At 38.9% G+C, this 22388-nt stretch overlaps 1 protein-coding gene across 8 annotated transcripts in view; it reads left to right on the top strand.

The window, feature by feature from the left end:
• Window positions 1-6127, top strand: part of LOC114660688 (serine/threonine-protein kinase BRSK2-like) — a 221142-nt gene extending 215015 nt beyond the window's left edge. For all 8 annotated transcript variants that reach the window (XM_051933874.1, XM_051933875.1, XM_051933876.1 and 5 more), the window contains exon 19: window positions 1268-6127. In XM_051933874.1, the coding sequence (XP_051789834.1) occupies window positions 1268-1422 (155 nt within the window). In that variant the 3' untranslated portion in view covers window positions 1423-6127. The remainder of the gene's footprint in view (window positions 1-1267) is intronic.
• Window positions 6128-22388: the final 16261 nt, after the last annotated feature.

The following is a 22388-nucleotide window of genomic DNA, read 5'->3' on the forward strand; positions in this document are numbered from 1 at the left end:
CTCAGAGTCCAGAGCCACGATCACAGCATTATAACAGGCACCTTCTGAGGAACAGCAAGTTAACATTTCTAAATCAGTTTTCTTTTTTATCTGAACAGATACCAGCAGAAAGATTTTCTTTTATCAGGGAACAGCATAAACAGTCTATGCTCAGTAGCAACTCTTTGAGGGCTAATATTTTTTCCAATGGTTTCACACATAAATCAACATAAAAAGTCTGTTGCTGCCTGTTGTGCCTGCTGTCGGTGCCTGTTTACAGTTTGCGGCAGCAGCAGCTGCACAGGGAGGCGGCTCGACGGCCAGCAGGAATGCATGGTGGGCTGACTGCCTGGCTGTCTTTGTGAGACAGGTGTGCAGGGGTGTCAGTTGCAGTGAGACATCATATGGTTTGTACCTCCTGTCATCATAAGTGTCTGTCCTTCCCTATGAACATTGCCATAGGTGCATCAGCTACACAAACGTGTTCAGCACCACGATCAGCTGATACCAGTACCTCACTTTCGTTTTCGAACTATATCTCCAAATCACTTGCATCAAAATCGGAGTCTGACAAATCAGAGTCCGATTCAGCGATAATACGAAAAAAGTCATTCACTGATTATTTTGCTTTGGGCATTCACTTTGGTATCCCTCCACACTGGGGAGTGCTGCCGGAAGTTCATCGTCAGGCACCTGGAGCACATCCGGGACAAGATAAAAGGGGTCGCCTCACTCCATTCGAGATGCCAGAGTCAGGTGGAAGAAGGACTGAGCTTGTAAGACAGGAGTGGAGGCGGCCGAAGGAACCAAGGACTGTGTAATCGTATAAAGTAATTAAGTAAATACAGGGCACCTGATATGGGAAGATTGCCTCTTTATTTTTCACAGCATTCACAGGCTGAAGGAAGACTTTTCTAGCAGAGAACAGTGCTGTAGCTGTAAAAGTAAGACATTGTTCGTTGGTAAATGGTTTTAGCCAAGATGTATCCACCTTCGTGTGTCTAGAGTATTCCTAGTATTCCTAGGGACCAAAGTAGCATTTTGGACTGTGTTATACCTAGGGACACCTGTATGTTGCCTAGGGACACCTGTATGTTGCCCAATGCTAGTGACTCCCAGTGTGGAGTACTGAACAATAACAGACAGTACAGGCATCACTCATAGCTTAAGCAGATAGCATTTTCTCCCTGCTTTACAGCAAAAACATGCTTGCATCATTGTTCATTGTGCTTGACTTCTCCATCATATTCTTCGCTCACATGCTTCCTTTATTGTCTTCACATTTCAGACGAAAAGAATGGACAGCTCTCCAGAGTACCTGGGACTCCCACTCGTCAGAATTCAAGGCGTTCTGAAGGAGATGGAGCAGAGCTTCACCGTAGAGGATCAGGCAAGGACAAGACCCGTCTTCTCCCATCCAATGGGACACAAGCTCAGCCATAAGTATGGCAAAAAGAACAATCAGCATGTGTCAAGGCCACCGAGAGTCTGTCGCCATCATCAGCCTCTGGGACAGTCAGTTGGCCCAAATACAGGTTTTGGAACTCTGACAATTAGGAATTTCCAGAGAAAACCATTGCAACTTGCAGGTGGGAAACATAACCCTATTATGGATGTAACTGGGTACATTCTGATCCAAACACTATCAGCAACAATGGACAATGCCTTGATGTCAAAAGGGCAGACAGAAAGATGAACACTGTAACTGAGATAATGATTTCATGTCAGACAAGATGACTGATAAATGAACATGACAATTTAAGCAAACGGAAGTCTTGGTGTAAGACAAGTAACACAGTGTGACAGAAGGACAGCTATCATTACAGCTGTGCCAGAAAAATTTCTGGATCCTGATGTAAAATGAAATCATAATCTAGTATCAATTAAGAAAAAAAAAAAAAGACTTGCCCAAAGATGAAATTGGATCATTATGCAAGAAGCCAGGTAAAGCCAGCAGACATATAAACATAGGAAACACTGAGAGGCCATGTCTTTGCATTCTACTTAGCCAACCGTATACCAGGACAAACTGAAAAAGTGATGCGCTGGATTGCAAGCACAGAGTCGCAGGCGTGCGACTACAGACCCATTCCCCTTTTTTCCAGCACAGCCAATAATAAAGTTCTTAGATCCCACCTCAGTTTCAGGGCTTGCATAGTTTTATACATGGGTGGGCATTTTTTTTCTAAAACTCAATATTGAGGGTCTAAAAACAAAATAACCTGGCCAGTGACACATCAAATTGTGCACCTACTAGCTGCAGTAAAACACTTTGCCTAAAGACACTTGGACATTAATTTTAACTCGTGACATCAACCAACAGACTTTTTATGTCTGTATTAAATATGGACAAGATTGTGTTTTGCTTTTTCTTTCTTTATTTATTTATTTATTTATTAGTTCAAAACTCATGTCTATTTATTTATGAATTATTTATTTATGAAGTGAATCTGTTCTTTTAAATCATGATTTTTCATTTGTCCAAAAACAGAAGTTCCTTACTTGACCACACATGTTCACAGATGTATGGTTATTTTTGGTTGATTTACGTTTAGGGTTCAGTCTCCTTATGTGACACCAATAGCAGAATGTACTACTGAGATGCTAGAATGCTTTTCTTTTCCCCAGGTAATAACAGAAATGAAAAATCCAAATGTGAAAAAATAAAACCTTACAATAATGCTTAGAATATCCATAATACTCCCTTTATGGTTCAATTAGTGTGGACAGTGTTACCAAGTGAAAATGTGCATCTGTGTATCAGCTAGTAGACAGCAAAGAACTGATCTTCATCATACATTTGGAAATTAATTTTAGAAAAAAATATCTTACACTTACACACTCCCGCAAAAGGTGGAACCCACAGTGAAATAATAACCAGATTTACTTTATTCTCTTTCTCACACCACTCTGAAGGCTTAAAGGCAATCGTTGCCTCATTCAGCACTCACGGAAATATTGATAAGAAGCAGTGACCTGTTCATTTCCTAGTAACCCCTCTGATCTGTTGTACTCTGAAGCACATCAAGGAAATTGCAACTTGCATTGCAGTGCTGGATTGGACTAGGAAAATTCAGGTGCAGATACCAGTGTTATACCCCTGTCAGATAACCTCAGGACTGTTTGTGAGTAAGTCCAACTCCTGTTCCCTTTTTGGGCAATGCAGTATTTCCATGGCATTAACTGTCATTGTGCCTGTTGCATTCTCTGGTGTACAAGATGGGGTGGCTATGTAGAAACAGTATGTAAAGAGTCTATGTAAAAGAGTGTGTTATTTGAAACTGGGAGTACTGGTTCAATTTTTTTTCTGTCCTGGATTTTTTTTCAGATGTTGATTTTATTTATAATAATTTTCTAATCTTTGTACATTTTCTGGAATGTTTGTACTTGCTTGCACATGGCATTTTTGGTCTTTAGAAATAAGGTAAAAAGATAAATCACTACCTCACTACCTATGCAGATCTGTTCCATTTCATATTATGTGAATATAACAGCATAAAACAGAGCCAGAAAGGCTTAACCTTTTAACCAGTATTTAATGTTTGTCATGCCTCCACTTAGACTAAAGTAAATGGATAGATAAATAGGATTCTTATTTATATCTTCCAGGCTATAGCCTGTAATCCATGTCAAATGATTTTGTGAGCTGCATTAAAGGCAAAGGCAAAAAAACGCTTACTGTGTATAACAGATAGGTACATGCATGAGATTTCTTGGTGCATAATCTTTTCGGAAAAGTATTCCTGCAGAGTCAATGCCATTTTTAAATATGTATTGATTCAATAATTGAGTAAATTGCTTTCCTAGATGACCACTATAGAAGTCTTTTACTGTTTCCACAGTTTCTGCAGTGCAGTTTCTTTATTTGCAGCAATTTAGCACTTGATAAAATTACATTGAAGAACATCAGATGCGGTAAATTTAATTTGTAATAAATGATGATTAACTTCTAAGTCCTTTCTACATTTTATTTTTAAAGAACATAAATTATGTTTTATTTTACTCGGGTTGGATAACTGCTGGAATAAGGGAAAGATCGGGTGTATCATTAGCCCAAGAAAGGTACTGACATACATTTGAAGAATATTCAATTTCCAAATTGTCCAAATTATCAACATTTCTGTAGTGCAACTTTTGTATATTGTGAAACTTATAAGAAAATCTTGAGGTAAAAATGCCATTTGCAAGTGTCTGTGCTCTTTTTTGTTGATATGCCTGTTTTACCATTGTTAGCTATGTGTATATTTTTCCCCACTTTTTTCCTTAAAATTTTATATCCTAGTCCCAATCAGTTTACAGCACCAAATGAAAAAATGTGTTTTCACCTAAGACAGAGAGGAGTCAGATTTTCCTGCTTGTTGAATTCTTTAATTCCTTTTCTTCACTGTCATTTCCAAAACTACATGTTCTCACATCTAGTAATAATTGATACTCAGCTGCTTTGAGGAGTTTTACTCAAAGACAATTCCCGAATGTTTATTAAATATACTAGTACTTATCACCATAATACTCTGCTAAGCCACATGCATCAGTGTTTGGCGTCTACAAAGGAGACTTTATAAATCTGAAAAAATGCTGTGGTCTAGTTGGCTAGCAGCATTATATGATGTGGGACAGTTAAGCTACTTTGTCAGTAAACCACAATTCTCTAAACACATTGAGAAAAATGTTATAAACCAATCAATGTAAAAAAATTGGAATGTGTCTATAGAATGGTCAAATATTTATCAAACTGTCACAAAAATGGAAGCATTTAATTCACTGATTTTTGCCACCTGCACTTATGCTGATATTCATTTGTGCATGCATTTTGTTTATCTGCAGCCTTCGTTAATACCATAATCACGTTGTTACCTAAAATATAATATTGCCACTTTTTCTGATATAGTAATAAGAATGCCTGCTTGATTCTGTACTACTCAAGTGTTTGTCTGCTTTAATATTTACAAGGTGGAGGAATGAATGTAGGGAAGAACAAAATGTGAAAATGCTGCATAAAGTAATAAATAAGGTAAACCTTTTACCAATAAATCTTTGTTTACACTGTTTTTCCAGTGTGCCCTCACAAATAGGAATGTAATGCACTTCAGGTAATCTTCTCTCTGCAAGCAGTTAAACTCACGTGGAAATATACAAATAAGCCCTGTGTAGACCTCTCGGTGGCTCCTAGTATACTCTACTTGTGTTGAAGTCCGCCCTCACTGTTTTTCAGGTCCAACCAAATTAGCCACCCACCCACATTTTAGAACAATAGCAGGCCAATAACTTTTATCATCTGGTGCGCCAGTGAATGTTTATTTCAGTTGACATTAGATTGACATCTTATCCAAGCAGTTGTTTGCAGATATTCTTAATATTCTGTTTTCATAGTCATTTTATTTTTATTACTGTTGGAATATGTCTTTTATCTTCATACTGATTTTTGTCAGTGGCATTCATGATACATTACATCAACAGTGTTGTGCCCCAGTTTTGCCCACCATGCTTTAGTATACAGTAGTAGGTTTATTGGGCTCCATATTGTCTTGTCTACAGAGTACAATGAAATTTTTACTTGTATGTGGTAATCAACATGCAAGATACACACCACTTCCAGTTTCTTCTAGTATTCATCTTTTGCAACAATATTTTTTTATTCAGGTGATTTACATTGTACTTGCTTTGATATTTTTTGGTTGTAAAGAGTCCTAATCTATGTCATATCTTTTAGTGCTGCAGTGGAGGTGTAAGTGCCAGTAGCTGAACAAATGAGTTGATAAGACTTAGTAGGTTGGGAGCATGTGCTGATTAATGGTCTTTTAAAATTAGGAGTGGCTTAATATAATTTTAATTTGCAAAAATAACAAACATTATAGCTTTACGGAATAGATCTGTGGTTAATTTACTAATTGCTGAAACACAAGATTCCAGAATATAAATTAGTAAACAGCATATCATTCATTGCAGTTTCCTGATTTTGACCCTAATATAAATCTCATTTTAAACGGTTCTTGTCAAAATGAGTATCTAACAGTTGTTCACATTAATATCTTTTCTAAACAATAACAATTTTTCAGTGTGCTCTAAAAATGCCTTTCATTAAAATGTGATGAATGGAAGCCTGGCTCTTATTAACAGGCCAGTACTAAATTGCTGTGTTATCAGCTGCCCTTCACGTATGTATTTTCTGATTGGCCTCTTTAATTTTTTTTCTTTTGGAAATATTGGGTGGAGAACTGAGAGCCATTTACACAAATGACAATGAGGCCATTTATGTCAAAAGGCATAATTCAATGCATGCTGTAAACTCATATGTTTAATAGAATATAACTTGAAGGGAAAAAAAGTATAATTTAACAGTCTAGGCAATATAATTATTCGAATACACAAATTAAATGGTAACCATTTTATTTAGGATTTTATAAAAAAAATGCATGCATTTTTGACGCATTTCTTTCCTTACTCAGTTTCTATATTCTTCGTGTAAATAACGACTCTAAAAGAGAGTTATTGAAATTTCAGTAGGGCAAGAGGTTATTCCAACCATTAAAGAGTTATAAATAAGACCCCACATGTGCTCAGGGCTTCACTGAAGAAATACATTTTAGGTCTGGAGAATGGGGGTGCTCAATAACTTAGTCTGTGGGCTATAAAATGCATCCGTTTCTGCAGGCCACACCGCGTGTATTCCATACTGCTGCATGACTTGAGCAGCTATTCACTCTAGGAAGTCATGGTACAGATGAATATTTTTAGTCTGTTTCCTGTCTAGCTGTCCTATAATTTTAAAAGGCTTTTCTGTGAAATAGCTGGGACCGAAGCGTACCATTTAAATCTGGTTAATTAAATGTCACTTAATAATGAACACTGCACCCTCACTTTGAGCCCTCATACCTCAATAGATAGATAGATAGATAGATAGATAGATAGATAGATAGATAGATAGATAGATAGATAGATAGATAGATAGATAGATACAGCTCACAAGGAGATTCACTGGCTTATATTGTTTGCTCCATTTTTGAACGAGGTGATCAACACACCGCCTCTTACCTTCCACCATCCAGCCACTGGTTAGCACACATCTCCATCCGTTACTCCTGCATAGTAAGTTTTAATCCCAACAGCATAGCCAACTTTTCTTTGCTTTGTTTCTCTTTCTCCTCTCTGTTTCCAGACAATTTTGATGTTATGTTTCTTTGATTCAGATTGTAAAATGTTAATTTAATTGAAGTTTTTTTTTTTTTTACAAGAAACTTGTATTTATTATTTATATATTTATGTCTCATTTGTTAATATATTTATCTGATTGTTCATATTTATGCACATTTTGTAACTTTTGCATTAATTTATGCTGTGACAAATGTATCTGAATGTTCTTTGTTCTCATGTTTAGAGAGATGTCTTATTGAATGTTTCTGAAGGAGCCATGCAGCAATGGGGCTAAATGAGCTTCCCTGTTTACAGTATATAGACCCACTCGAAATTGTGCATGTATGTGTGAAGCCCCCCTTGTACACTTGACACACTGTGAGAAGCGCAAACTTCAATGAATGTAAAGCACATACGCCTTTGTTTCATCAGCTTGCCCAGGTTGGTTTATAGGAGCTATAGAAAAGGAGACCAGACTTACTCTTATTCTGCAATAATCGATTTCTGATGTAGGATCTGAACTTTCATATTCCAGCCTCCATCACCCTCACCCTTGACTCTCGACAGTGCCTCTGCTCTGCCCAGACAAACATACAACTGTACACATTTTTCCTCAAACCTTATCCTCCCACAAATTAAAATTACTTACACATTTTGCAATATTCTGTGGCCCATATGCTGGTGAGCGACACTTGAAAGGGTACATCATCTTTGCTGTATGTTTACATTTTGTGATAGGTCTTCTTGTGTATACCATTGCTAGCCGTTTGTTTTTTTGTGTGTGTGTCCTTCTTTTCACACCAGAACAAGATTGTTCTGTTTCAGCACGACCTTAAAGGTGAATGCCTCTTTCTCACATAAAAACATTTTCTCAGGTGACTCTAGCTTCTAATGATAACTGCTTTCAAAACTGTATGTACAGTATAGCAAAGTAAGATAAAGTATTAAACTCATTGCAGTGATGCAAAAGATTTTAATTGTCTTACAGAATGCAAGTAGTATTTTGTAAAACCCTCTTATTATAATAAAAATTGAAGTTTAGGGTTCTTAAAAATATCAATTGCTATTACATTCAGTGGTAACAAAGTTCTCTTTTGGTAAAAAAAATTGCATTTTGTACAGTAACAGCAAGAAAATAATCTTCATCATTCATACTACCATGGTATTGATGTCTCTTTCACTCTCAGCAGAAAATCTCAACTTTTTGAATATTCTGTCATGAAAAGAGGTTGATAAACAAGTCTATTGAAAACTTTAATTGGAAATTCTGCACAATACATAGTTTCTCTTAAATGTTAAAGAGGAAAGGCAACCCAAGAGGCGGCAGCTGACTGTTTTCAAGTTCTTTCTGCTTCAGTAATTACAAGCACCACTGTTTCTTCTTCACAAGTAATGATATTTGAGAGGAATTCATCATTTTCACAACAAACCAGCCACATTTTAAGCGTTCCTTCTTTGTGAGCTGTTTTGTGCAGCATGTTTACTAGTGTGTTTTGGTAAACTCGAATTTGGCTAAAGTACTTACCATCTAACCCTTTTTACTCTTTGCTTCACTTTCTCTCCCAGTTTGTATAGTATTGTCTGTTCTCCCATATGCCTTGCATTCCAGTCATTCAGCAGCTTCTTTATGTGCCACCTTCATGCACAATATTAGCAGAAATAGCCTCATAATGTATATGCTAGCCTGCCTAGAGCCAAGTAACGCTCTAATCAGTTGATATTTTTAATTTTCATGCTTGGGGTGCGGCCCATGGGGTGCACTATGAATAACCAGTTTATGTTTTGGGTTCATGGAATGAAGAAATTACAATTAACAGTTGGAGCCTTCCTTAAATTTTGCTGTTAATGTACAAAAACCTAACTGTCAGCAATTACAAAAGGGAAACTTCTGCAGATCAGTGGCATCCTTAAGGTTTAACAGTAACTTGTCACTTTAGTGAGGTGGTAGTTTACAGATAAGAGAAAAAAGAGTGACACCTTGAAAATGGCCTTTAGTGTAATACTCTCTACATATCATAAGTAAATTATTCAGCCTTTTCTTATTTACTGTATTTCATAACTGCATGTGAATTTATGTGTAAAAAGCAACTGATGCTTTTTTTAAACATTAATTTGAATAAAACTTACAGAATTAACAGATTAATGTCTCTCTAGTCAGCTACCACTAGGAATAATCCCATCTGTATACAGCAATGAAAAATTGATGTGCCCTGACCAAATACACAAGTATCACAAATCAGCCAAGGTTCATTGTGAGGACCCCAGTTCAGCTCAGGCAACAGAACATTGTGAATAATCTTACACTCATGCACTGCTGGTGTGTGTCTATAGAGTTATGCAACGTTCTTCTTACTTCACCAGCCCCTCTAGGCCTCTCCTTTTATGTCTGTAGGAGAATGAAATCTCCACGCCTCAACACTCCTTTCAACATGAGTTGTGTGAATGCCCCCTGACCTTTAAACTCTTCTTTCTGCAGTTGACCCAGTTGCACAGCTGTATTTCATTTCTTCATTAATGCTCCTCCACTCCATCTTCATCCTCTTACGCACCTCACAGCAATCCAGCAATGATGGTGTCAGATTGTGAAGTGAATTTGTTTTATATGACATATATATAAATATATATATATATGTAAAAATATATATATATACTTTTAAATACAATACCTACTTCATCATCATGTATGCACAAGTGAACTAAAATGACGACTTGGAAATAAACATACAAATTAATTTTAAAATAAACAATATCAGCTGGATGCAAATTGTAGAATTAAGTCAATAAAAATTTATTGAATGTACTTGTGTTGTGTGTGCTTTTTATACCAACAAGTGGATTGAGACAGTCAAGATAGCTTAAAAGAATGATCTTCAATGTTAAGCCCTTCATATTGCATTGCATGTAGTGACTAGTAGGGCTTTCTGGCTTTTACAAAATGCACAGATGTGGCATGATGGTTCACTGCCCTGTGTTTGAAGCTCAGCTTGTCCGTCTCCTTATTGTGTTTGCCTGTTCTCCCATTGCTTATTTGGCTTTTCTCCAGACACCATAGTGTATTCCCATGCCTTCAAGACATGCAGGTTAGGTTGACTGGTGGCCCTCTAAGTAAATGTGAATGCACAAGTGTGTGGGCCTTGCATTGGCCTGGGGTCCTTTCCGAGATTAGTTTGTGCCTTGCGTTGCATGCTTCCAGGTTAAATGCTGCTGTCTGCAATGCTGTATTGGAATAAATAGATTCAGACAAAGGAATGAATTAAATATTGTGTGTTTAAGCTCCAGAAGCATTTGACGTATATTTTAGACGATTTCTAGATGCATTTTGGATATTGTCAATTCTGGTTGAAAGTGAATAGCCTTCAAAAATGGGAATCATTTCAAAGGAGCTTTAGATGGTTAGGTGATTGCAGTAGGTAAAAAATAGTTGCATGCAAGCACAGCATGTTTGGAGAGACTCAGTGCAGGTATGTTATTTTGACACAACTGCTACTCAAACAAGGTGTACATTTGGGCCTCAGCTATAATCAAACGCGAGTGGACACTACAAATTATCACTATAGATAAAAACTTTAAAAGGGCAGTGTGTGCAGTTTGCCTACTTCATTTTTAGAAGTTACTCCTCTGCTTAATGCAGTGTTTCCTCTTTCACGGGCAAAAGACTAATCAGTTTTCATAAACTTTAATCCCGAATGTTACTCAACCAGAGATATCCCACAGGTTTCTTTTATTTATTTTTTGTTTCAATAATCATCTCACAGGCCTGTAAGACTTCACTTCCTTTCACAAGCACCTGTATTTCCTGGAAAGCAGATCACTTAGTAGCCTTGACACACCATCTACTCCACATCCCCAGCTTTTAAAAGAACGTTTGTTCTCTTCCCAGTGTAACGTAGCTTTAATAGTGTTATCACCCTAATGATTCCGGATTTTTAGCCCAACACCCTATCCCTGCATTTCATAGGATCCTTTGTAGACCCATGAGGCCCACAAGCCTTATTGTCTCCTTAAAACATCTGGCATTCATTTTAAGTTTCTTTAACTGGCTTCCATTGGTGAGGATTCTTAGTCTTATTAAGAGGCAGATAGCTGGTAGCTCATCACCAAACATGGTCCTGAACTTATAAAAAAAAATGTGTTCTCACAATCTTTGTCCCCAGTGTCTACCTGTTTATTCCAGCTGGTATTTACACACAGAGTAAGACCAGGTTTATACTTCACGCAACATGACACATGCTCCAGCGGACACTCCTGCTATGCAAGCATTTTACTGTTTATACTTGTGCGCGTACTTTACGTAAAATCTGGAAGAATCCACCAGGTGGCAGTGCAAGATATTATCACAGTGAGAACAGGTTCGGCTTCTCTGTGTTGTGAATTGCCTAAAACACCCTTAAATTCCAATGACACCTTACTGCAATATCTCTGAAAAGGATGTTTAATGATTAAATCCATCAATCCAGGGATTTGTCCATTCCAGCAAGAATTGGGCACGAGGCTGAAACAATCCCTGGACGGGCCTCAGCTCATTGCAAGGTGAATACAAACACTCACATACACTAACATCATTTTAGTGTCACCAAATCTGCATTTCTTTGGAAGGAAATCGGAGCACACTGTGGAAACCAGCAGGAAAACATGCAAACTCCAGGCAGAGAATACCAGCGATGTGACTCCCTGTGAGACAGCAATGCTACCGCGCCTCCCCCATATGTGTGATTTAAGAGTATTCATTATTTAAATGAAATTAACGATTTATCTGTAAAATGTAACATACATACTTTAATGCATTTCATCATGAAAGTGATATCAAGTATAAATCTACGGATTCTAAATGTGCAGAGAGTTGGAATATTATAAATTTAATGTGTTCTGTGTGGGGATCTATTGCTTTTTGCCGCTGCTGTCAGGAGGAAGCCCTACAAAAAAAAGACGGCACAGAAGACGGTATGTGAGACTTTTAAAATGTATCATGTCATTACGATCGGGAATATGTGACGCTTGAATATAAAAGCACCATGAGATGAAGACCATGGAGAGGCTGCTGCTTCACCACCTGAGGCCACAGGTTCAACACGCCCTCGACCCTCTGCAGTTTGCATATCAGGAGAAGGTGGGAGCGGAGGATGCCATCATCTATATGCTACATCGATCCCTCTCTCACTTGGACAGAGGCAGTGGTGCTGTAAGAATTATGTTTCTAGACTTCTCTAGCGCCTTCAACACAATCCAACCTCTGCTCCTTAGGGACAAGCTGACAGAGATGGGAGTAGATTCATACCTGGTGGCATGGATCGTGGACTATCTTAAAGACAGACCTCAGTATGTGTGTCTTGGGAACTGCACGTCTGACATTGTGGTCAGCAACACAGGAGCGCCGTAGGGGACTGTATTTTCTCCGGTCCTGTTCAGCCTATATACATCGGACTTCCAATACAACTCGGAGTCCTGCCATGTGCAAAAGTTCGCTGATGACACTGCTATCGTGGGCTGCATCAGGAATGGGCTGGAGGATGAGTACAGGGACCTAATCAATGACTTTGTTAAATGGTGCGACTCAAACCACCTACAACTGAACACCAGCAAAACCAAGGAGCTGGTGGTGGATTTTAGGAGGCCCAGACCCCTCATGGACCCCGTGATCATCAGAGGTGACTGTGTGCAGATGGTGCAGACCTATAAATACCTGGGAGTGCAGCTGGATGATAAATTAGACTGGACTGCCAATACTGATGCTCTGTGTAAGAAAGGACAGAGCCGGTTATACTTCCTTAGAAGGCTGGCGTCCTTCAACATCTGCAATAAGATGCTGCAGATGTTCTATCAGACAGTTGTGGCGAGTGCCCTCTTCTACACGGTGGTGTGCTGGGGAGGCAGCATTAAGAGGAAAGACGCCTCACGCCTGGACATACTGGTGAGGAAGGCAGGCTCTATTGTTGGCATGGAGCTGGACAGTTTAACTTCTGTGGCAGAGCGACGGGCGCTCAGCAGGCTCCTATCAATTATGGAGAATCCACTGCATCCACTAAATAGTGCCATCTCTAGACAGAAGAGCAGCTTGAGGAGATCGTTCCTCCCCCAAACTATGCGACTCTTCAATTCCACCCGGGGGGGTAAACGTTAACATTTAACAATATACAAAGTTATTGTCTGTTTTTCACCTGCATTATTATCATTCTTTAATTTAATATTATTTATTGTATCAGTATGCTGCTGCTGGAGAATGTGAATTTCCCATTGAGATTAATAAAGTATCTATCTATCTATCTATCTATCTATCTATCTATCTATCTATCTATCTATCTATCTATCTATCTATCTATCTATCATGAATGCATTTGTATGTCAGCATTTTGCTTCAGCACATCAAACCATTCATCAAACTTTGAAGCACACACACTGATCTCGTAGGATCCGCAAAGCGGCTTTCTGTCACATGTAGATAGTAAACAGAGACTCTGACGTCACATTCAGACTTTTATCACGCTGTGCCCCCCGTCTTTTTGCTGGTACTGCAACTCGCGCACGCGTCGCGTTAATTTCTGAGGACCTGCTCAGAGGACGCGTCAAATGAAAGCTGGGAATGCTTGTGCGTACGCATTCTGAGCGTGAAGTACTAACGAGCCCTAATACAAATGTTTTAAATAAAGTAATATAAGAACAGGTCATTGGTAATTATTTTAATATATTAATTTAAGCCAAAAAACAAACTAGGAGAAGATAATTAGAGGCAATACAGAATACAAAATAAAATAAAACCTGCTGACCCACATGACCTCCCTACACAGTCAAGTGGCTTCCATTTTGCACTTGTCAAAGTAGTCAGTTGCTCTTCATCTCCATCACTTCCCGAGTCTCGATTCAAAGATATGGCAAGGAAAAGCCTGTAGGACCTACCAAGGGTTCAGTCTTTAACCACAATGCCCTTGGACAGTGTTGAAGACCCCCGTGCTGCCTAAGACCTAATCTAAGCAGCCACAGGAGTCTCCACACCTTTGAACTCTCTTTTAAAGGGCTGGGTATCCTTGGCTTCTGTACATACAGTATATATTTGGTACATTGCATTTTCTCCACATTTTTGCCTTGTGTATATAGAGAGGCGCTCAGATCATAGGGCTAACTACACACTAACTGGGAACCTAATCCAGCATGAAGAGTGCATGAAAGCTAAGCAAGCAGCAGTAACATGCTATGAAAGGAGATGTGAATCTACTGATTATATTTTATACAGAGACGATATTGAAGTAAATATGGAGTCTAGCAGTGTGGAACTTATCTGCCAATAAATACTGTGCTGTTCATCTGTATTGGAACTTATAATGTGTCATTTAATTACCATGGGCACAGTCTCTAAGCCACCTTATCGGTGCCCAGTTCCACAAACACATTCCCTAAGCCCCTTAGTGCAATTACTCCCCAAACACTGAAGGAAAAATGAAATCATTCCCACTGTTTCACAATCGTCACATAATTACGAATCCTTACATATTATGGTGTTACGCTAGTGCTGATGGATTCGTGTTCACTTCACTGTTGTAAAAGCACTCAACAAGTCACCAACACTATTATTTGGCATCCCATCATAGAAATGCATGAGTTCCAGCTGCAGGGGATCTGGTAAAAATAACAAGCTTTTGAAAGTCGCATATGAATTAAAACAACTGTGGCTACAGTGTGCTGTCCTTCTAAGGATAGTCCATCCATCCATTTTCTAACCCGCTGAATCCGAACACAGGGTCACGGGCAGGGCCGGATTTATATGAAAAGAGGCCCTAGGCTATTCCACTTATGAGGCCCTTTCACCTTCCATTTTTAAGTTTGTAAATTACATGAGAGATAATAAAATTTTGCTAACAATTTGAATGTAGGCCCCTCTTGATCTTGAGGCCCTAGGCTGAAGCCTAGTTAGCCTATAGGAAAATCCAGCCCTGGTCACGGGGGTCTGCTGGAGCCAATCCCAGCCAACACAGGCAGGAACCAATCCTGGGCAGGGTGCCAACCCACCGCAGGACACACACAAACACACACCAAGCACACACTAGGGCCAATTTTGAATCGGCAATTCACCTAACCTGCATGTCTTTGGACTGTGGGAGGAAACCGCAGCGCCCGGAGGAAACCCACGCAGACACGGAGAGAACATGCGAACCCGGGTCTCCTAACTGCGAGGCAGCAGCACTACCACTGCGCCACCCTTCTAAGAATAGTGAACTACATAAAGAACCACAAGAAGAGTGAGAATCCTTTGGCACTCAGTGAAGGTGAGTACTGGCACAGTGCTACAATATTAATGGTGACAAATTTCATCATTAGGACAAGACATTTAAACATTATGTTATTGTAGAAAATTGACACACATACCAACATTTACATTTATTGAACAATTTTAATGACAACATGACTTTCGTAAGATCAAAACACTCAGAGCATTCTACTGCTTTTAGTGCATCTACCCGATTGAAGCTATGTGATCAACAAAGGCGTGAATGTACACTCCATCTGCGAGCTGCCTCGAGCTCCAACAAAGTGTCCAACAAACTCCTCCTTTTTGTCCCGCCCCACAGTCCGGCCTTTCTGCTTTGCCACTTCTTTTGTCCTGTCTGGCGCGCGCCAATCGGCTACTCGTCCTTTTTGTTCTCCCCGGGCTCTGCCCCCTCTGCTTTGCCGCTTATTTTCTCCAATCTGACAGTCTCTGCACTGCAGTTCAGATGCCTCTTTTCCGCTCCTGCAGTGGGCGCGCGGGGTGAGGAAGTTCGGTCAGCGTTATAATATTCTTACATCATACCACCGATTATAGAGACTTTATTCCTCTCTTTTTTATAGCTAAACTAAATATTCACATGGCAGCGATACACCTCAGGAATCTATTCCATTTTGAATAATTATTGTTTTGTTAACAATGGCTCTGCTGTCATGATGGTATAAAACCTGTTCTTGGGATCCCAGTATGATACCAAGCTGCTTATTTGATCGAAACGTTTGAGAACCTCACTTGTGCTGCTTCTGTAAGGATAGGACAGCTGTGCCGAAGTGATTTTGTTTGAATGGCGGCTAATTAGGACCCCTGCTACAGCTGCAGAATAGACACAGCAAGTAAGGTAACGCTAATTTAGAAAACTGGAAAACTACTCAGTTAGTGTAATTGGCAAGCCAAGTTTAGCTACATTGCATAAAGTACCTGCTGCCTGCCTGTTCTGGACTCAAGACTGTCCACATCTGTACTTAATATTTGCCTTTTGCAACCTGGATTCAAGTATACGGTGTGTCAAGGCTATTCATTTTACAATGCACTCGCCTCAACTGTTTGAACATCAGACGTGCCAAATTATTATATAATTAATTCTTAATTATATAGTAAGCAGTCTTAATTATATATACATAGAATACATACCCCTGTGAAATTACAGTTATTAACTACAAAATTCATCAGCATTGGGCTACAGGAGTTGACTCCTTCAACCTGGAATTTGGCACATTGGTATTTAATAGGCCAATGAAAGATGTGATTTCTTCTCTGTTTAATATAATATTGCTGTTATGTCATCTTACTGCAATAAAAATAATTAGTATACCTTTTAATTTGCCTGTGTTGTAGACTTGAGAGTGTGCCACCTCATGATATTCACTAGCCCTGTCTGGCCACCCCACTAAAAATCTTGTCCTTGTTGGACACACACAAGAAAGTTTAGAGAAAGTGTCTGCAATAGGCTAGAGTATTAATAATTAATAATACATTTTTATTATTGTGTCATTTTTCCTGTTTTTTTTTTTTTTTTGTACATGGTTGTTGAATAATTTGTAGAACCAGTTGACCTTGAAACACGCAGGCTGATTCACTTTGTGGTTGCCTTCTTCATCAGCTCTAAAACTTTGGAACTGCCCGAGGCATCTCTTGTTCTTTCAAATAACCATCCCAGGATGGTCAGAATTGAGCACCTTAGGACGTACTGTATGTCATTATGCAATGGGCTTCTTTGATCCACTTGTAATCTTTTCTCTGGAAATACAATAACATAGAACTCTTTGATAATTAAGTACATTGAACTATATGACTGCTTGTTTTTTGTTGATTTATGTAATTGTGAATATAACTCAGCTATTTTTTGCATTTGCTTTCATATTAAATACTAAGTTCATCTTATCTGTTTGGTATCATCTTTAAAATCCTTTTCTGCTTTGTTCCTAGCCTTATCTACTCTAAAAATCATTCTCTGTCCCTCTTTTGTCTCCACTTTTTCGTTCACATCCTCCAAAGCTTGTACATTGGCTCTTGCCACTGCCTTATTTGCCTCCTTGTTGCTATGCCTTTACATTTCTCTATTATTCTCCTTCCCTGACTGGTACAGTTTCTTCTTTGCTTCCTTCTTAGCCTTTACCTGAATTTGCACCTCTTTGTTCCACCTACGTCTCTTTGTCCTCAGGTGGTCTCCTCTCTGTCATCCTACCCAACACCTCTTCATCTACTCTCAATACAACTTTGCTGTTGTTCTCCCACCATTCCTCCACACTCTTTAATGACTGCAGTCCATTTAAAACTTGCTCCTTAAACCTGTTCTTAAGCCTTTCTTCTTTTAATCTCCGCCACTTTATCCTTGACACTGTCTGAACTGCTTTTATTCTCCTGCTGATTCTGATCTCCCAGTCCATCATCAACACTTTATGCTGCACTGTCAAACATTCCTCATTTATGACCTTACAATTCACACATTACAAAGTCTACTTGGTTTCCCCTTCCTCCACTACTGTAAGTCACAAGCTAATTTACTTTCTTCTCAAAAAATGTGCTATTACTCCCCACCCTCCTTGTACCCTCAGTATCATCTCTCTACTCTTTACCATTTACCTATTTAGATCTCCACAAACAATCACCTTTTCTTCTCCTTGTGACACCCATTTCTGCCCACAAAGTCTTCTTCTGCTCTTTCTCACAGCTCACGTAAGTTGGATATGCCCAAATAACATTAACTACAGTCTCATCAAGGCCCAGATTGACACTTATTACCCTGTCACTCCCCCAATTCACACTGACAAGATAACCCTTACATTCTTTGGATGCTACTAAACCTACACCATTTCTCCCTTGTTCATTTGCTCCACTGTACCACAGCCTCCTCCCAGTTCTTTTGCTTTATTGCTCTTCCATCTCTTCATGCTTGCCAATAGAATACATTTGTTCAGCTGGACCCAGAGCATGTTCAGTACCATTCTGCAGCTGGGACAGCATGGCTCCTAGCACTATTCTGGAAGCATTCCCCATAACAAAGGTTGGGCAGAGATGTTGAAGCATGCTCGAAGAGATGGAGATGTGAGCTGTATCTTCATGAGATGGATGGCCTCTGAGCAGGCAGGAGTCCAGGACTAAGGTACTCTTTCCTCAGTAGGTGATGCAGTGGGCCTGTGGTGGTAGAGTACTGTGGCAGAAATTGACGATAGTAGATGGTCATTCCAAGAACCAGGGCTACAGCATATGGCTCAGGGATGTGCTGGATTGCTTCCTTTATTGTTCCACCCTGACACACTATAGAACCAACACTCTTAAAAAATGAATAGGTTAGCTTTATAAAATGAATAGATTCGTTTTTTTCAGTTCCTCTAGCAGTTTAGCATAACTATGGGCTGATTTTCTTTTGTTACATATACATCTAAACTGTTATAATATCATCTACATGTTAGCATAACGGAAATCAGTCATAAAACTTTCTGGAATGTTCACAGAAGTCCTGTGAAGGTTTCTCTTTAAAATTTAGAGACTTTCACTCATATAACAAACTGAGTGGTAAGAGAAGCACCATGTACCTCAAAAGTTGGGATAAAGTTATGATTGTTTACATCAAAAGTGGGCAAAGGGGGAATACCTAGTAGGAAATAAAGACAACATACAGTAAGACAATAAATTATGGAGCTTTCAGAGGGCTTATCAATACAGATATTTCTCTCTTTCTTCCTAGGGCTGTGGCTCACTTTTCTAGTAAACTATCATAAGACACACTTGGAAATCTAATCTCCTTATCCCTCCCACTCTCTTCATCCTCTCTATCAAGCTCAGCCAGCCTCTCTGTTCTGTCTGTGTCCTGTGCCACCCTTACATAGCTGTCACTGTCACCTATCATGAAAGGGAGAAAAGGTATGTGGGGTAAGATACGACCACAAAGAAAAATCCAAGATAGCTAATTGACATTAAAACAATATTCTGATTTCAAACAGCGAATAACTGCCGAACAGTATGTACTAATGTTAGCCACAGAAAATACTGTAAATCTAATATATCACAAAAAAATATCCAACCTTATCACACACAGTATTCAGAATGCAAAGTAGACTATAGTCCCTTTGTTAAGTCTATCCACTCTAATGGAGGGGATATTAACACGCCACCCCCTTAATGAACTTAGAACAATAGTGGAAAGGTATACGTCTGCCCAGAGGTATAGAAAGCTACTAAGGCGATGATATGAAGCACAGCAAAGAGATGAACACTATTGTAGTTGACTTTGGTTTATGGATGGGGAATGGGGCTTACTGTAGCCTTAAATCATTTTGAGTGACCCACCTCACTGAAGACTGATATCTGTTGTTTGGTAGAAGAATCAAGAAGTAGCAAGGCTGGCCATTTCTAGAAAAAAGAATATTCACAGGAAAGAGGGCGTATGGTGTTTGGTGAAGAATGTTAGCAGATAAGCCTCTCCCTCCAATAATAAAAATGCACATGTCAGTCAGACCTGTGTAGGGCATGATGGGCTTTTCTATTTCTTATTCCTTTCCCACTGAGCTATTTAAACCTTCTACACTTTAAAGAAAAAAGAGAATAAAGTTTATACAATGTATATATCATTATCCATGAAAATGCTGGCTTTGAATTCTGTATTATTTTATATTCATAAGCGCATTCCAGTTAACTCTGTTTTCATTTGTGTCATTTGAACCATGTGTCTGTCACGTGTATTCAAGTTAAATTTATTAACATCTGTACACAGTACAATGAATTTCTTACTTGCATGTTCCTCATAATAGATGACAAAAATACAATACAAAAAAAAATAACTTACACACACACATATATATATATAGTATATATTGTCACACATTAACATCAGATGTAAGCACTACTACCCAAAAACACCAGATGGCTTATGTCTTTTTTTCACCTACAGCTCCAAGAAGACATCCACTGAGGGCAACCGACCTCCTCCTTTCCAGTCCATGAACTGTAACAGTAAAGCACTCCCGGAAAGAGGCGGCTCACTCAGGAGAAGGGCCATCTGTGCTATGGAGCTCTGACTCGGAGGCCTAACTGCAGCCTAAGGCTTTGCTTTTGTTTTGCTGTTGATCCATTGTGTGCCTGTTAATTTGAAAGAACTTTTCATTTTCAGTTAAAGGGTTGGATCTGGACTCCTGTCTAACCCTTGACCAACAACAATATACAGTACATACTGTATATTGTACATATTGTGGCCAGTGGCAAGTAAACAATCAGAGGTAGGGAGAATTGTCGAAATATCACCTCAGTAACCCCGTTTAATCAGATATTAAATTAAAGTATCAGAACTGGGTGCTTAAGTATACAACTAAAAAAATACTGACTTAAGGTCTGTCTTGCAGGCTTTCTCATTCTCTCCAGTACACATTTCTAGCTCTTAGCGGACTCCGGTCCAGATCTGTAAAAAGATGCCACCTTTCCTCTGTTTTATATGGTGGATCAGCCAGAAGGAGTGGGACGTGCTCTGGAAGTCACAATTGGGCAGAAGTCCTCTCACTGGGCGTCTTCACTGTGGAGAAAGAATAGGATACTGTTAGTGATATTGCTTACTCCAATCGAGCTTGTATGCATATTTTATATATATATATAAATATATAACCTCGGGTCACGACCGTAATTCGTTCCAAAACTCTGGTTGCAACCCGATTTGGTTGTGACCCGAAGTAATTTCCCCCATAGGATTGTATGTAAATACAATTAATCCGTTCCAGACCATATGAGCTGTATGTAAATATATATACGCTCTCTCACTCACACGCTCGCTGCACAGGGAATGCACAGGGAGAGACTGAACACGTACGAAAATCATTGGCGCGTACAAACCAGAAGGGAAACTGGCTTGTTTGTCACCCGAGTGTGTGGTCGTGAACAGATGCAAAAGTTTGGCGAACTTTTTTTTTTTTTTTTAAATTAATTTTTATTGTAATCATTCTATACAAATAGATCAATTTATAACCAAACAAAATTGAAGACAAATCAAACCCTACCCCTGAGAAGGAGAGCTTAGCTAAAGGAGAATTGCTTTGGGCTTTTTAATAAGGCAACAATAAACAAAAGAAAGGGAGAAACAAATATATATGTAAATAAGAGATGGAGAAGGGAATTAAATGCGGTAATAGTTATTTCTCTTATTCTAAAATAATATTGATCAGATCCTGCCAGGTTTTGAAAAAATTTTGTACAGATCCTCTAACTGAGAATTTGATTTTTTCCAATTTCAAATAATATAAAACATCGGTTTCCCACTGACTTATCCAAGCAGAGTTAGGATTCTTCCAATTTAACAGAATAAGTCTGCGTGCCAAAAGTGTAGTGAATGCAATCACCGTTTGCTTGTCCTTTTCCACTTGAAGTCCGTCTGGAAGAACACCAAACACAGCTGTTAATGGGTTAGGAGGGATTGTGACCCCAAGGCTGTCTGAAAGGCACTTAAAAATTTTGGTCCAAAATGATGTTAGTTTGGTGCAGACCCAGAACATGTGAACCAGTGAGGCAGGAGCATGGTTGCAGCGTTCGCAGGTTGGATCTTGCCCTTGAAACAGATGGGCTTGATACATAATTTTTAGTTGAATAATTCTATGCTTTGCGCATATGGAGCTCAAGTGAATTCTCTGCTTTGCTACCTTCCAATCCTTTTCTGATATATTGATTAAGAGATCTTCTTCCCAATGTCCTCTTGGATCTTTGAAAGGTAGGGACTCTAATAGGATTTTATATAATGCGGAAATGGTGTTTAATTCCTCCAAATTGAGCAGTATTTTTTCCAGCATTGTGGAGGGTATGAGATGGGGGAAATCGGGCAATTTCTGTTTAACAAAATTTCAAATTTGAAGATAGTGAAAGAAATGTGTAGCTGGGAGGTTGAATTTTGAATGTAATTGTTCAAAAGATGTAAATATGTTGTCTATATAAAGATCTCTGAGCATTTTAATCCCAAAACTTTTCCAGGTATTAAAAACTGGATATGTTTGCGAGGGTTGAAAGAGGTGGTTCTCTTGCAGAGGTGCCACAGATAAAAGATTTTCCA

The sequence above is a fragment of the Erpetoichthys calabaricus genome, chromosome 11 (assembly GCF_900747795.2).
Source record: "Erpetoichthys calabaricus chromosome 11, fErpCal1.3, whole genome shotgun sequence".
NCBI lineage: Eukaryota > Metazoa > Chordata > Cladistia > Polypteriformes > Polypteridae > Erpetoichthys > Erpetoichthys calabaricus.